The sequence below is a fragment of the Mirounga angustirostris genome, unplaced genomic scaffold, assembly GCF_029215605.1.
Source record: "Mirounga angustirostris isolate CCGP_5_RB_7025 unplaced genomic scaffold, mMirAng1.0.hap1 SCAF_14, whole genome shotgun sequence".
Lineage (NCBI taxonomy): Eukaryota > Metazoa > Chordata > Mammalia > Carnivora > Phocidae > Mirounga > Mirounga angustirostris.
Window position 1 is genome coordinate 4,069,815 of NW_026991722.1, and position 13,545 is coordinate 4,083,359.

The 13,545-nt window shown below is 40.5% G+C and overlaps 1 protein-coding gene across 10 annotated transcripts in view; it reads right to left on the reverse strand.

The window, feature by feature from the left end:
• The window catches only part of ZNF407 (zinc finger protein 407), a 470,693-nt gene that overhangs the window by 168,748 nt on the left and 288,400 nt on the right, over positions 1–13,545 (reverse strand). For all 10 annotated transcript variants that reach the window (XM_064577670.1, XM_064577668.1, XM_045886546.3 and 7 more), the window contains one exon: positions 3,789–3,967. In XM_064577670.1, coding sequence (XP_064433740.1) covers positions 3,789–3,967 — 179 coding nt within the window. The remainder of the gene's footprint in view (positions 1–3,788; positions 3,968–13,545) is intronic.

The window sequence follows — 13,545 nt, forward strand, 5'->3', positions numbered from 1 at the left end:
CAATCATAGTGGGCAACTTTACTACACTCCTCTTCACAGCTGATAGAGGTAGATAAAAAACATGTAAGAATATAGACAATCTGAACAGCACAGTGAAAAAAAAAACTCCGTGTAAGTGATATGTACGGAACACAGAATACACACCAAACAGCACCATTATTTACGTTCCTTTCTAGTATATCTGAAACATTTACCAAAACTAACCAAATGCTGGTCATGAAGAAAGCATAAACAAATTTCAAAGGACTGAAATAATTCAGTATCATGTCCTATAAGCACAGTAGACAGAAGCTAGAAATCATTTTATATTACCATTTCAATAGTTAACAAAAAGGTAACTAGAAAAATCCCCGAATGCCTGGAAATCAACAAATACATTTCTAAATAATCAACTTTCATTTTAAAAATAACCACTTTTATCTGTTTTTCCAACAAAGCTATAACAAAAATTAGAGCTCACATAGAACCTTTAATTCTCTGGAGTATGAAATGAGAAATGATGCCAAAATCATTCTTTTAGTTCCCGGAAATCACTGAGAGGCAAGACCATGAATTACCCACAGAAGTGATGGAGACGGAGAACAATGGGCAACCATGGATGCTCCGTATGGCCACGAGTAACTGTGCACAGAGCACATTACCTGGTACTGATGGTGGACAACACTGTCCTAACAGCCCTTACTGTCCCCACCGTGCAGAGGGGACACGAGACCCACAGAGTTAAAACAACAGTTCCGGAGTCATTCAACAAGGCAATGGGGCTGACATTCAAATCTATCCTACCCTGAAGGCCACGCCTACATGCCTACAGAAGCACAGAATGCTCCTGACTGCGCGCACGAGGATGGGAAGCTCTGAGCTGCACAGAGGTCTGCGACCTTCACAGTGTGGAGCACCAGGATGTGACCTGGTCTCTGGGGAACTCTGGCCCAAGTACATTACCTCCATGACTGCAGGTACATCTTCACGTACCCAACCCGGGGAAGCACACAATCACAGCAAAACCTCTATCTGCGGAGCTGTTTTCCAACAAAAAACAAGATACCTTGCTTTAACATATAAATTTCCAGAAATCATCTCAATTAAAATTGAAAATATCCCGAATGGCACTTTTCTGTGGCTGCTGGTTAATGTGTCCCTTCTAGTGGTCTTTTGCATGTTTGATATACATGGTAGAGCCACATGAGGACTGGAGTGATTTAGTTTGTCTGTTCTGGGGTAGTTTTGAACTCAACCTTTTATTAAAAGAACTGCAAAATGTGCTTCATTGAATGCTGGGCTATAAGATGCTCAGCACATGAGCAGTGCGGACACCACAGAACACAGCTGATGGCGCCTTTCTGGGCCAGGAGCCACTCTTGCAGAACCTGGATGCTGCTGCAGGCCCGCCCCAGTCCCTACTGCCCGGCATGGGTTCATCAACTGTGCCCTCATTCCACCACCAAACAACACGGAATGAAGAACAGCAACAGCTTGATCCAGTATCTTACTGTATATTGAGGAAGGCTCCTTTCCCATAGCCCCCAATGTACTGCAGATGATTTACAATTACACGTTTAAAAAGCCAGTCATAGCCTAAAAAATGTTACCCTTTTAAAGTTTTCTCTTAACTGAGCTAAGTTTACCAAAGCAAAAATATTACCAAAGAGCACCACTGCCATGCCCGGGGAGAAGCTGACACCGCCATCCCACGTGTACCACCTGGGTTTGGTGTGTGAGGAATGCTAGCTACAGAGACTTCCGCAGAAAATAGTTTCAAACAGAATGATAAACATAAACCGAAAACCAGGACTCTATGCACATGAGCATTACACATATACACAAAGAAACTAGAATAATTTTTCTTAAAACTTGTTTTATACTAATACTATCCCAAAACATCTCTCCAGGGCCACTCAGCATCGCTAGTGCAGACGGTATGAGCCAAGCGGTCTGTCCTTCTGCGCAGAGCGACAAAAGGAATGTGTGTCTATGCTCTGCGATTAGTTTCCTCCTCCTTCCCTCGGCGTTCATCTCAAAGTTACAAATCCTTTATTTTAGGGAAATAACCCATCTGTAATATCCAGTTGGTGCAACGGACAGGCAGAAGACACCGACACAGAAGGCACCTTAAGAAGGAGGTGCAGCAGGACTCTCTGGAAAACGGCACTTTCCTGATGACCCAGCATCAATTTAGATCATTTTGCTTGGCGGCTACTTGAAGTGCCTCCTTCCACAGGCAGTATGGCCTCTGTATGGTCACGATTCATCTTAAGGAATAATCCATAGGAACTGACGGCCAGAAGATATCTCAATGTGACTTTACCTGTTCTTGCGCCTAAAGCTATAAACTGTCCAATTCAAAGCATTTCGGTAACAACCTCACCAACACATAAGGAATACCGACCTGTGTTTTTGTTTTTCAAAAACAGCCCTGGATACAACACAGATGACAAGTACAGACATTCCACCATTGCTTAAAAAGCCAGTCATATGAGCATAAACAGAAATTTGAAAGGACACATCAGCATAAACCAAGTAATAACCTTATATGCAGACATTGTCAAATGTATTAATAACTAATAGTTAATATCTTTCTAAATCAAATCATTCACTAAGTTCCGTTTCTTTTAATGTAAATGTTATCTGAGCAAACATTACTTACGCATTTTGCAATGGGTAGGGTTTCCCATAACATTTGCATTTTGGGTGGGGGTTCCCATGACTTTCAAACACTGTGGGCACACGTCCAGCATCACCACCATGACCCCCAGCCCTTCTGCATCGCTCCTGCTAGGCAGGCATAAAAAGTATTGCGCTTGGCCATTGGCTTTTTCACTGCTCACAAGGACCCCTCAAACAGATACTGCCATGTAGATTTACAGAGGAGGAACCTGAGGTGTGACGAGGTTGGCTTGCCTGAGGTCACAGGGCCAGTACCCAAAGAAGGAGGGTTTCCATGTGGCTCTAACTGATCCCAAAGCATCTGCATTCCCTGTATCAATTGGCATTACTGAAGTATAGTACCGCTTGGCCTACGTTCTGGAACTTTCTCTAAATCTCCCTCAGGATAAGCACTTCCTCCAACATGCCCTCACGCTCGTCACCGACCCCACCCCACTGCTGCACAGTAAGAATTCAACATCGAGGAAGGCGTGCTTGCTAATGAAACAACATGCTGGGCTATGCACAGGGAGAGGCTTGCTGAACCCTGTCGTTGTCCGCACCTCTGGGGCTTCCAGAGCGCGAGGTCTGACTTCCGACCTGAGGAGGCGAGGCTATTTGAGCGGCCATCCTCTGCCGTCAGCACCGTGCCCCTCACACTGCGGACAAGTCCCCCCTAATCTCTGGGACACGAGTGACATCACGGTTCGCTGTCCGAGCTGCTCAACTCACCCTCCCGGGGCACACGCTCTCCCTTCCCAGGCACTCATCCCAAGACAATGATGCACAGGGACAGGGCGTAACATTTTAAAGCACAAACGTTTTTTGAAAAAAATTTAAAAAGGTCACCAATTAGTCAAAACGTGGAGTTCAAACTGCTATCGTTTCAGTCAACCGAGCGTGGACTATTTGCTATTACTAACTTTATCATCCCGGGGGGATTCTTTTGTCATAGTTGCTCTTGATGACATACGACAGAAAAGACCCGTTTTCACAGCCGAGTGGGATAAGCCCGGCATGTGCTTTTTTAGAAGTCTGGAAGCAGATGCTCTCACGTGTGTCAAAGTCAGTGACAGTAACGGACAGCTAGCACCCCAACGCTCGGGTGAATAAACTACACCTTTGGGAACAGTGTTAGCCCTTACCAGCATGCAAGTAGGCCAGGTCAGGGTTCTCGATGTCGGGATGCTGCTCCTTCAGGTGGTTGCGGAACTCCACAGGCACGTTGGTTCCGTAGTCACACTTGGGGCAGTTGTACATCTTGACTCCTTCATGTTTGCCCGTGTGTAAAATGTGCTTGCGGATGTTTTCAGCACAGTTTGACCTACCGGGTAAGAAAGAGAAGTCAATCAAACAGGCCGAGTCGGCGCCGTGAGACCACAGACGACGCTAGCAGCCACAGCGATGGAGGCCTTCCTGTGCGTCAGCCCCAGTCGAGGGCCGTGCGAGTACAGTGATTCCCACTTGGGTAACACAGCAGTCCCACGACGCTGGTAGTTTCTGCGAACCCTGGTGCTAATTTTTAGGTTGATCTTTTACCTCAGTGATCCAATTCTATGTGGAACCCGAAGCTCAAAATCCCAGGGTCGACGATTTTACTATCAGATTATCCTGGTGCCACTTGAGGGCACCGAAGGAGTCTCCTTAACCCTAAGAACACACCTGTCACCAGGGAGGAGTGGTGCGGAGGGAAGCACTGTGGCCTCACCGAGTTTAGAACACTGAGGCGACAGAGCAGCTCTGGCTGTTACGTTCTGTCCAGTGAGCTCTAGAACAGTCTGGAGATAGAAAAGCAGCAGTGTGCTGAGTGCCGGTGAGCTTTGCACGTTGGCGCAGGTTTCTAAGCATGAGGGACTGAAAGACAGAATGGAGGCCCCGTATTCTGTATGCCAAACAGCCCTGAAAACAGGCGTAGGCTCCTCTCCGCACTGTTCTCCTACCAACTCGGAAAGGCAAGGCCTGAAATGCCCGGATAAGAGGGAATAGGGCTCTGCTCTTGAAGCAAGTTCTTCCATCGGCTCCTTCAGCCCTCTGTGAGTCTCTGCATCAGACACTGCACACCCAGACCCTTTCTGAGCCCATACACAGCTGCTTTCTTTTGTCTTTGTTAGAACAGTACTAAAGAGGGCACCGCAAATGCAAGCAGGTTGGCCGGGGAGAGGGGATGCACTGAACTAGAAACAAAAAATCAGGCTGGCCTCAAATTTCCCACAGAGCACAATTAAATGCCAAAAGAAAAACCAAGCAATAGGATCATCGCATTTCTGGAGGGTACTGCCGAAGAACAAAGTTTCTGCAGGATGTTGTTTGAAGTGAAGGTTCTGTGACCAATAAAGTAAGAAAATGGTAGTTAGCAAACGCATCTCACAATGCACACCAGACGATGAAAGGTCCTACCCGGAAGCTTCCCGAGGCTCTGCGCTGCCCCAACACTTCTAAGTAGGATTGCATTTGTGTGTAGTATTCAACTGCGATGCTGACTTTGCAGGATGCGCTCCAAGAACATTGGTGATGAACGCAGAAACGGTTATAACGCAACAATTTTATAGTAGCTACACTATCACACAAAGGAAAGGCAACAAAGGACATTAGAAATCTAGAGACCCAGTGAACACGTCATCTCTTCACTCATGAAGAGAGAACGGAGGAGTATCAGGAAAGCACGGCGGAGCTCACAACAGCGGCTCTAGGAACAGCACTCCGCAGATGCAGAGCTGTGGACAGGGTGACCTTTCCTACAGGCATCCAGATGAAGCGGAAATGCAAATATTTTTCCTTGTGAATGGGCATCCTGCATTGTGGGAATAGTCCTGTAACTGGATCCAAGATATTCCCCTGGAAAAGCTTAGGCTAAGTCCCTTCTATCCTCAGGCAGTCTGTCCTGAGATGCACGTGCCCAACTATACAGAGTTAGGAAGATTAAATCAGACCAGTCCCCCTGTTGCTATACCAGAAAGAAACACAGCAAAATGTTAACGCAACTATATAGCAATGCCCACTTCTATTTTCCAAATATACTTTAATTATGTATTATTTCCATTAAAAAATTTATAACAACAACAAACACTTTTAAAAATAAGAAGAACCACCAGAACAGAAATTTTTTCAGCCATTTTAAGCTTTGCCTTTGGCTAGGGTTCTGTCAAACTTTATGTCCAGTATCTCTTAGAACTTAGACTAAATATACCTTACGTTTGTGAAAATATGCATATACGGCTTATTTCTTTCATGTCACTACTGAATTACCAAACTTGCTTTTCCTAAAATCCCTACTGTTAATAATCACCGTCCTAAGTAAAAAATGAATAAGCATCTCATGTGTCCTCTGTGCTTGTCACTGGCTGGCTATTTCAAGGATATCACACTACTCCTAGAGGCAGAGACAGTGAGAGATTTTGCAGAGAAGGAAGGGAGCATCAGGAGATGAGCTGACTATCAAAGGTTAAGACCTCCATCCTTACATGTAAGTATATCAAAGATACTAGGCACATTCTAGGAAAAGGGTGAGGCTGGAGAGTCTCTTAATTATATCAATATCCTTGGAATAATAACATCATGTTAACAAAAGTAACAGGAAAACATCTGAGGCTGGATGAAACAAATGTCCACTTTTGTGATAATTAAAAGGAAGAGGGCCATTTTTTGAATTCCCCAACTAGCTGAGTGAACTGTTCCAAATCACTCTCTTAATTCTGCAGATCTCCCATTTGTTTTCCATGACACCCCCTCAACTCACTAGTGTTTACTGACACCAGGGAGTGAAAACAAACCGCTCCCGCCGTACTTAGTTGGTGCTGTTACTAGGACTGCCCACCCTTTGGTTCCACCTATGTTTTTTCTTTGTGGAAAAAGCCAGACATTAAGAATCATCAAAGACAATCCTGATGAAGCGAGGAAATCAGAATTGCCAAAAGCCACCAACTTCGATCTGTAACGCATACTTAAATACAAGACAATATAAAGCAATGAATCCTCCTCTTCGGTGAAGGTCTTGAAGAGATGACATCGAAAACAGAGTATTTTGTGTTTGGAAAGGGTGTACCTTGGACAAAAATAAACCAGCATCTCTTAGTACCTAAATAGCATGTGGAAGCTAACAATCAGGAGACTAATGGTGAAGCAAGTGAAAGGGGTGGGGGAGGGAAAATTTAAAAAGGTGAGAGGCTTCTTTCTATTTAAAAATATAGACTAAAACAAGAAAGATGTGGTGTGTTAGTTGATATTTTATAAGGTATTAAGGACCATTTCATACATATATGTTTTACATATACACACATATATATTTTTATTTATACTATATATACTGCTCATATATTTTATGTATAATACATGTATACATATTTTTATAATTTTGTTTTATACATGAACGGATAAGATTAAATTAAATACATGCTAATTAAATACATGCTAACAAAAACATAAAATAGGCAATGTCTGTCTTCAACAGAAAAGATACATTTTTGTATTTCATGGATGACAGTGTATTTGCATGCAATCAAAATCTCTTCCTCTGCATTTAATGTCACGCCATACAAAACTTTTTAAAATACTGGGACAAAACTGAGCCTTTCACACCTGCAAAATCAAACTATTCCAATCAAAGCCTAAGAAGTAAAAGCTAGCACATACTGTACCACTATCCTCAAAGCAGAACACCTGCAGAGGTAGGGGCAAACTTTAGTCCCTGCATTCGAGAACATCTCATAACGTGTCGCAAAATTTGAGGAACAATAAATAGATCAGACACCTTCTGGTAAGTAATTCTGAATGGTATTCAGCCCCAAAATGCTCATTCTTCCCACAAACAGAACTTACGAGTAGTAATAAGCACGGTACACTGAAGTGGTGCTAATCAAGGCTGGTGGTGCAGGAGAAGGAAGGATACTCCAAGATATGATTTCCAACAGGGTCATGGACAAGTCACCAGGCGTAACAGCAGTTAAGCCAACTGGGCACATAATCATTAGGACTGGGTGACTGAACAATGTCTTCATTTTGACACTGATTTTTAATGTAAAGAGCTTATTTGTGTCCCATGTTCATAGACTGGAAGACTTGATATTAAGACGGTGATACTCCCTAAACTGATGTACAGATTTAATGCACTCCCTGTCATAGGCTCAGTGGGATGTTTTACAGAAATTGAAATGCTGATCCTAAAGTTCATACAGAAATGCACAGGGCCTAGAAGAGCCAATACAGTCTCAGGAAAGAACTACGTTGGAGGACTCACACATTCCGAGTTCAGAAGTTACTCCAAAGCCACAGTAATCAAGACACTGTGGCAAAAGAAAAAGGATAGATATTCGGGACTCAGCACGGGAAGCCGGAGCAAAGTGGCTCCACTGAAGTTAGAGGCTTGACCACTGGCTGCAGGTTCCCTATGACGATTGGGGATGCATGCAGGACTTTCTGGGACCACAACCTGCATGCACAGTGCAAACAGGAAAGTTATGAGGAAACTCAGAATTAGATTTTGGGATATGATGTGTTGACAGCCTTGAGATAGCTTATGATATATACATGAGAGAGTAATGTACAATGTATTACATAATATACATGCTGGGCAATAGCCAAAGGACCAAAATGGGAACTAATTTTAAGGCTTCTTAAAATATATGTAATAAAGGAAATACTTTATTCAGTTCAAAGGCAATGTATTTCAAAATAATAACCAGAATATCAAAGGGCTTCTAGAGCTCCACAAAATTGTTTATTATTACTACTTACTAACTCACTATTACACAAAAAGCATTAAGTTAAATTTGTATTATATTTAATCTAAGGAAAAGGTAGCTTAAAAAAAATTCTGAATTTTTTTCCCTCTTTTGATATATGTTATTTTGGTTATTAAAACAAAAAGCACTGGTGAAGCTGTTGAACAAAAAACTGCATATTTCAAACAAAAAGTCTAACAATGGACAGATACAGTGAAAGTCTGCCTTCTACCACCGTCCCACTCTGTCCAGATAACCCCCACTCCCCCCAGCAGGTACAACTTACAACTTATCAATCTTCTGGAGAATTAAAAATGACTTTTTCAAACCACAAATACATTGTACATTCTTATCTCCACCCTCCAGGTATATAAGCTTGCTTTCCTTACCTAACAATGCAACCAGGGGGAATCTTTCCACATCAGCATGAGAGCCTCTTGTCGCTGCTTTCTACCCTCCCTTCCTTCCCTCCCCCTCTCCTCTGCCTTCTTTTTCTCCCTTTTTAACAGCCACTCAGTACTCCACAGTACAGGTACAGCATATTACATTTAAGCAATCCTCTACTGATTGGGCATTTATGTTGTTTCCAATCACTTGCTAGTGTAAAAACAAGGTTGCAATGAATAATCTTGTAGAACACTTTCTATTTCTCAGAATGCCAAGAGAATTTCATGATGCCAAGTGGAAGTGTTTCAAATGTCAATGGGCATATGCTTTTGTAATTTTGATAAATTCTGCCAAATTGCCCTCCAGAGAAGTTGTAGCAATTTATATTTCTACCAACAATGCTTGAGAGATCCTATTTCTGCACATTCTTGCCAATGGAGTATGTTACCAAACTTTCAAATTTTTGCCCATTTGGTAGGAGAAAAAAACTCCAGCTCACTGGAGTTTCATTTTTTAATTTTTAATTTGCATTTCTCTTATAATGAATGAGGCTAAGTATCTTCAAATAATGAAATGCCATATGTATTTTCTTTTCCACGCTCTGTTTTCATATTTTGATCTCCATTTTTTCTACAATGTTGTTAGTCCCTCTCTTATACATTAAGGAGACTGATGGTCTATAACAGAAGCTGCAAATATTTTTTCGTTTCCTTTTTTTCTTCTTTTGACTTTGCTTATGGTAAAACAGAAGTTTTTAAATTTTGTTCAGTGGCTTTCTTCTTACTTGGAAGTTATAAAAGAATTGTCCCAAATTTGGTTCTAGTACTTGTATAGTTGTATAACCTTACATTAAGTATTAGATCCATTTCAAAACCATCCTAGAGTGTGGTGCAAAGTGTAGATCCAGACCACAAGCTGGATCTCTCAATACACTAGTCCATCTTTGCCCCATTGACTTGAAATGTCATCTCACCAATATTTTACTTGTTTGAAGCTAATTCTGGGCTTCCTACTATAGTGAGCTGGTCAGTCTGTGCACGTGCCAACCTGTTTCAATAAGCCAGGCCACAGAAGGCTCACAACTGGTTGAGCTCATCCTTCTGCATTGTTCTTTTCCCTCCCCTATCACCTACACAGGCCATCATGGAGTCAGTCATAAAACTGTGGTCTTCAGCAGGCGTGGCAAACATCTTGAGTTAACTACGAAACCAGAGAGACCTGGGCCAATAATAAATATCCCTGACACAACTGGGTATTTCCTATGTATTTATTAGTATGTATTGATAATATGATCTTTCTGATAAAGAAGCTGAAACACAGAGAGACTGGCCCAGAGGCCATGTGCTGAAGGGTAGAGAAGGTGTCTGCACACAGAGGTCCTAAATAAATCTGAGTTTTCTGTTTCCCCAGGTGAAGCTACATATCTGCCTCGACATTCTCAAATTCGCTTGTGTGAAATTAATGATGGTCTTAATCTTTTGGTAACAATTTGGCATTGTTATATATGTAAATTGACCAAAAAATTCTGAAAGTTCTACTTGTCATGTCAGTTTTGTTCAACACCTTGATCTTCAAACTTTCTGACCATGGATCACTCCTTTGGTTTATGGGAATAATACATGTATCTCATAAGGCTATCAGGAGAATTAAAGTAAATTACATTAAGCATATTCAGAAAATGCAGTTAGGTACTCAATTCTTTTTTTATTACTACTACTAGTCTTTCTATTACATGCAAGACAGTTCAACTATCAGGATCATTATTAGCAATTTTCTTATTGTATTTTGAAAGGCAATTTCAATTCATTTGAATAAAAACAGATTCCCAAAACAGTTATATAAGTGTATATGTGTGTATACGTTGAGAAATGCAATTTCTTCTTCTGCCTGTTTGGAATATTGTCTTGGAACTCATATTCTTGAAAATAATTACTCTGTAGTTAAGTTTTATGTTTTGGAACAAATGCATCAATACTATGCACTGCAGTACATATTTATCTAAAATTTCAGTGGAAAGGGGTTTCTACTATATCTTTATAACAGTAATTCAAAATGAATAAGGAATAATCCAAAGGAAGTGTTTATGTAAATTAAACTTAAGAAGTTAATCGCGTATTTTTTTAACCAGTAGTATTTAATTATAAATTTACTGGGCAAAAAAAAACAGTCTAAGAAAAATGAGAAAAATCTCTGTGGGAGAGAAGAACATAAAGCTGCCAAGTCACTGCAAGTTGGCAAATGTGCTCCGATACATAAGCTCAGGGTCTGTTTCACAGTTTATGTAACGCAGCCCGAGGTATACAGTCCTCTACCACTTCTGTTCTCACTAAAGGACCCATAAGGAAAAAACCTGATAATTTTAGACTACAGAACATTTGGGCTGTTTAAATTTAAAATTGGTGAGAAGCTGTAAGAATAAAGAATTTCATATTCCCCTGCCTAAAATGAAACATTTTATTGATGGATGTTTAGCAAATGAATGTCATTTGGAGTGTTGAACAAAATAAATCACCAGAACAGATAGCACAAAGATCCATGTATATAAGTGATAAAGATGTCATTTCCGATCAATAAGGAAACGATGGGTTTTATATAATAAATGGTGTTGAGTCAACTGCCTGCTGTATGAGGAGAAACAAATTAGATTCTTATGGCCCTAACCATGTAAAAATAAATGCCATTTGGATTTTAGCATTAACATAAGCACACGAAATTATAAAAGTGCTAGAAGAAAATACAAGAAAATATTTTTATAATCTTGGTTGGAAAGAGTGCTCCTAAATTCAAAACCCAAATGCTACAAAAAGATGTAGCAAAATATACTTCATAAAAGTTAAAACTGCTATATACCATAAAACATAAATAAAGTTAAAAGACAAGTCAAAGACATGGAGAGAATACATGCAACATATATAAGGACAAATGATTAATATAAAGACTACAAAATGAGTACCTATGATTAATAAGGAAAATAAGATAAAAATCTCAAAAGCTGGATGAAGAGCATAAGCAAGAAATCTGTAATTGGGGATCTATAAAAGGTTATGTAAGCATTAAAAGGTAATCGATGACTCTAGTAGCCAAGGAAATATAAATTAAAGCCTAACATAACAGAGAGGCAAAATTCAAGAAGATTGATAACATTAATTATTGGTAAGGGAAATGAGTATCACTGCTGACAGTGTCAGCTTTTGGAAGACATTTGAGGATAGCCCTCAAAATTAAAATACACACATACTCTTGGATTTAGGAATTCAATCTCTAGAAATTAGCCACAAGAACAAGCATTAAGCCATTATTTGTAACACTAAGCTAAACACGAAACACTAGGAAGAAATTTGAAACTAGGTATGTGTTAACAGAGGAATGGATTACTTTTTGGTGATCCACACTGTGGGATTCAACACTGCTGACGGGGAAGGGCTAACTTGCAAGCCTCTTCCCAGAGGAGCAGCCTGTGTCCTACAGAGCTTCATGGAAGCCAACTACACCTGGTACAACACTGGGAGGACACAGCCTGATTACAGGGAGAGGGTCTCCCCAGCCATGAACGTTTAGTGGGGTCAGGACAAGGCAAGAGCCCTGGTGGGCCAGGTCACTAGACTGTTCAACCACAGCCCTAAACACACACCCATGAAGGATGGTACTCCCCCAGTGCTGGAGCTGAGCAGTTCCACAGCCAGAGGCCCAGAACTTTCCCAGCATGACATCCAACACCATAAAATCGAGTGCTGCTTCCGAGTACAACAGCTATGGACACAAGCTGAAGGGAGGAACAATAACCACGCACCTGCCCATGACCACCTCCCTGCAAATGCTGTTGACCAAGGCCTAGTGTGTATGCTCATCAATCACCGTAATCTGTCGGACAAAAGCCTTCAAATAAAATAAGGTAAACCTTATGTCCCACTGGGGAAAAACTTGCAAGACATAGTACTAAGTTAAAACAAAAATAAAGTTCCAGATGAATACATATATGGCATCTTCTATCTTTTTAAAATTATATACACATAGTCACATAGATACATAAATGAATTAAATGGGTATAAGAAGGAAGGTCAGCATGCTATTGATGGTAATTATCTTTATGGAAAGGCTTATAAGTCAGGAAACTTTCATGTTTGCTTAGTATATATTTGGGGCACCTGGATGATTCATGAGAATATCTTCTTTTACTCATGTAAAGCAAATATGATCAGAACATGTATTTTAAAAATAAGTGGATTGTATAGTATTGTATCAAATGTAAATATTATAAACAATGAGCAGTACAGCCGACAGAAGCTGTGAATAGAGGTCGGGAAAACCCTAAATGCAGAGATTCTCCTGTTTATATAGAAACAATTCAAACTGATGAATCAGGTAAAAGATTTAAGTACAGTAAGTCCAGTTGTAAAAGTAATCACTTGGATTGCCAAATAGAATACTATAATAAAAACAGGGAAGAGGGGAGGGGCGTAGCAGAAAATGGGGTAATCGAGCTAACTTTTTTGGATATGTTACAACAGCCAGAATCTGTCTGCAAACCAAGAAAGAGAGGAATAAGCAAAGTCTTTAGGTTCTCTCCAGCAGGACCAAGATATGAATGATTACAAGTGGTTATCTCAGGGAAATGGGGTGCAGCAGTGAGATTCTGACTTTTCAAATGACAGAGTTCATATAGTAAAATTAATGTACAATGATAAGTTTTATGGGTATTTAAGTAAAATAGATATTTAAAAATAATGCCATGTTATAATTACTTACAAAATTATCTAAAGCCTTTATTGTTAAACTAAGACAAAAAGTTTACAGGTAT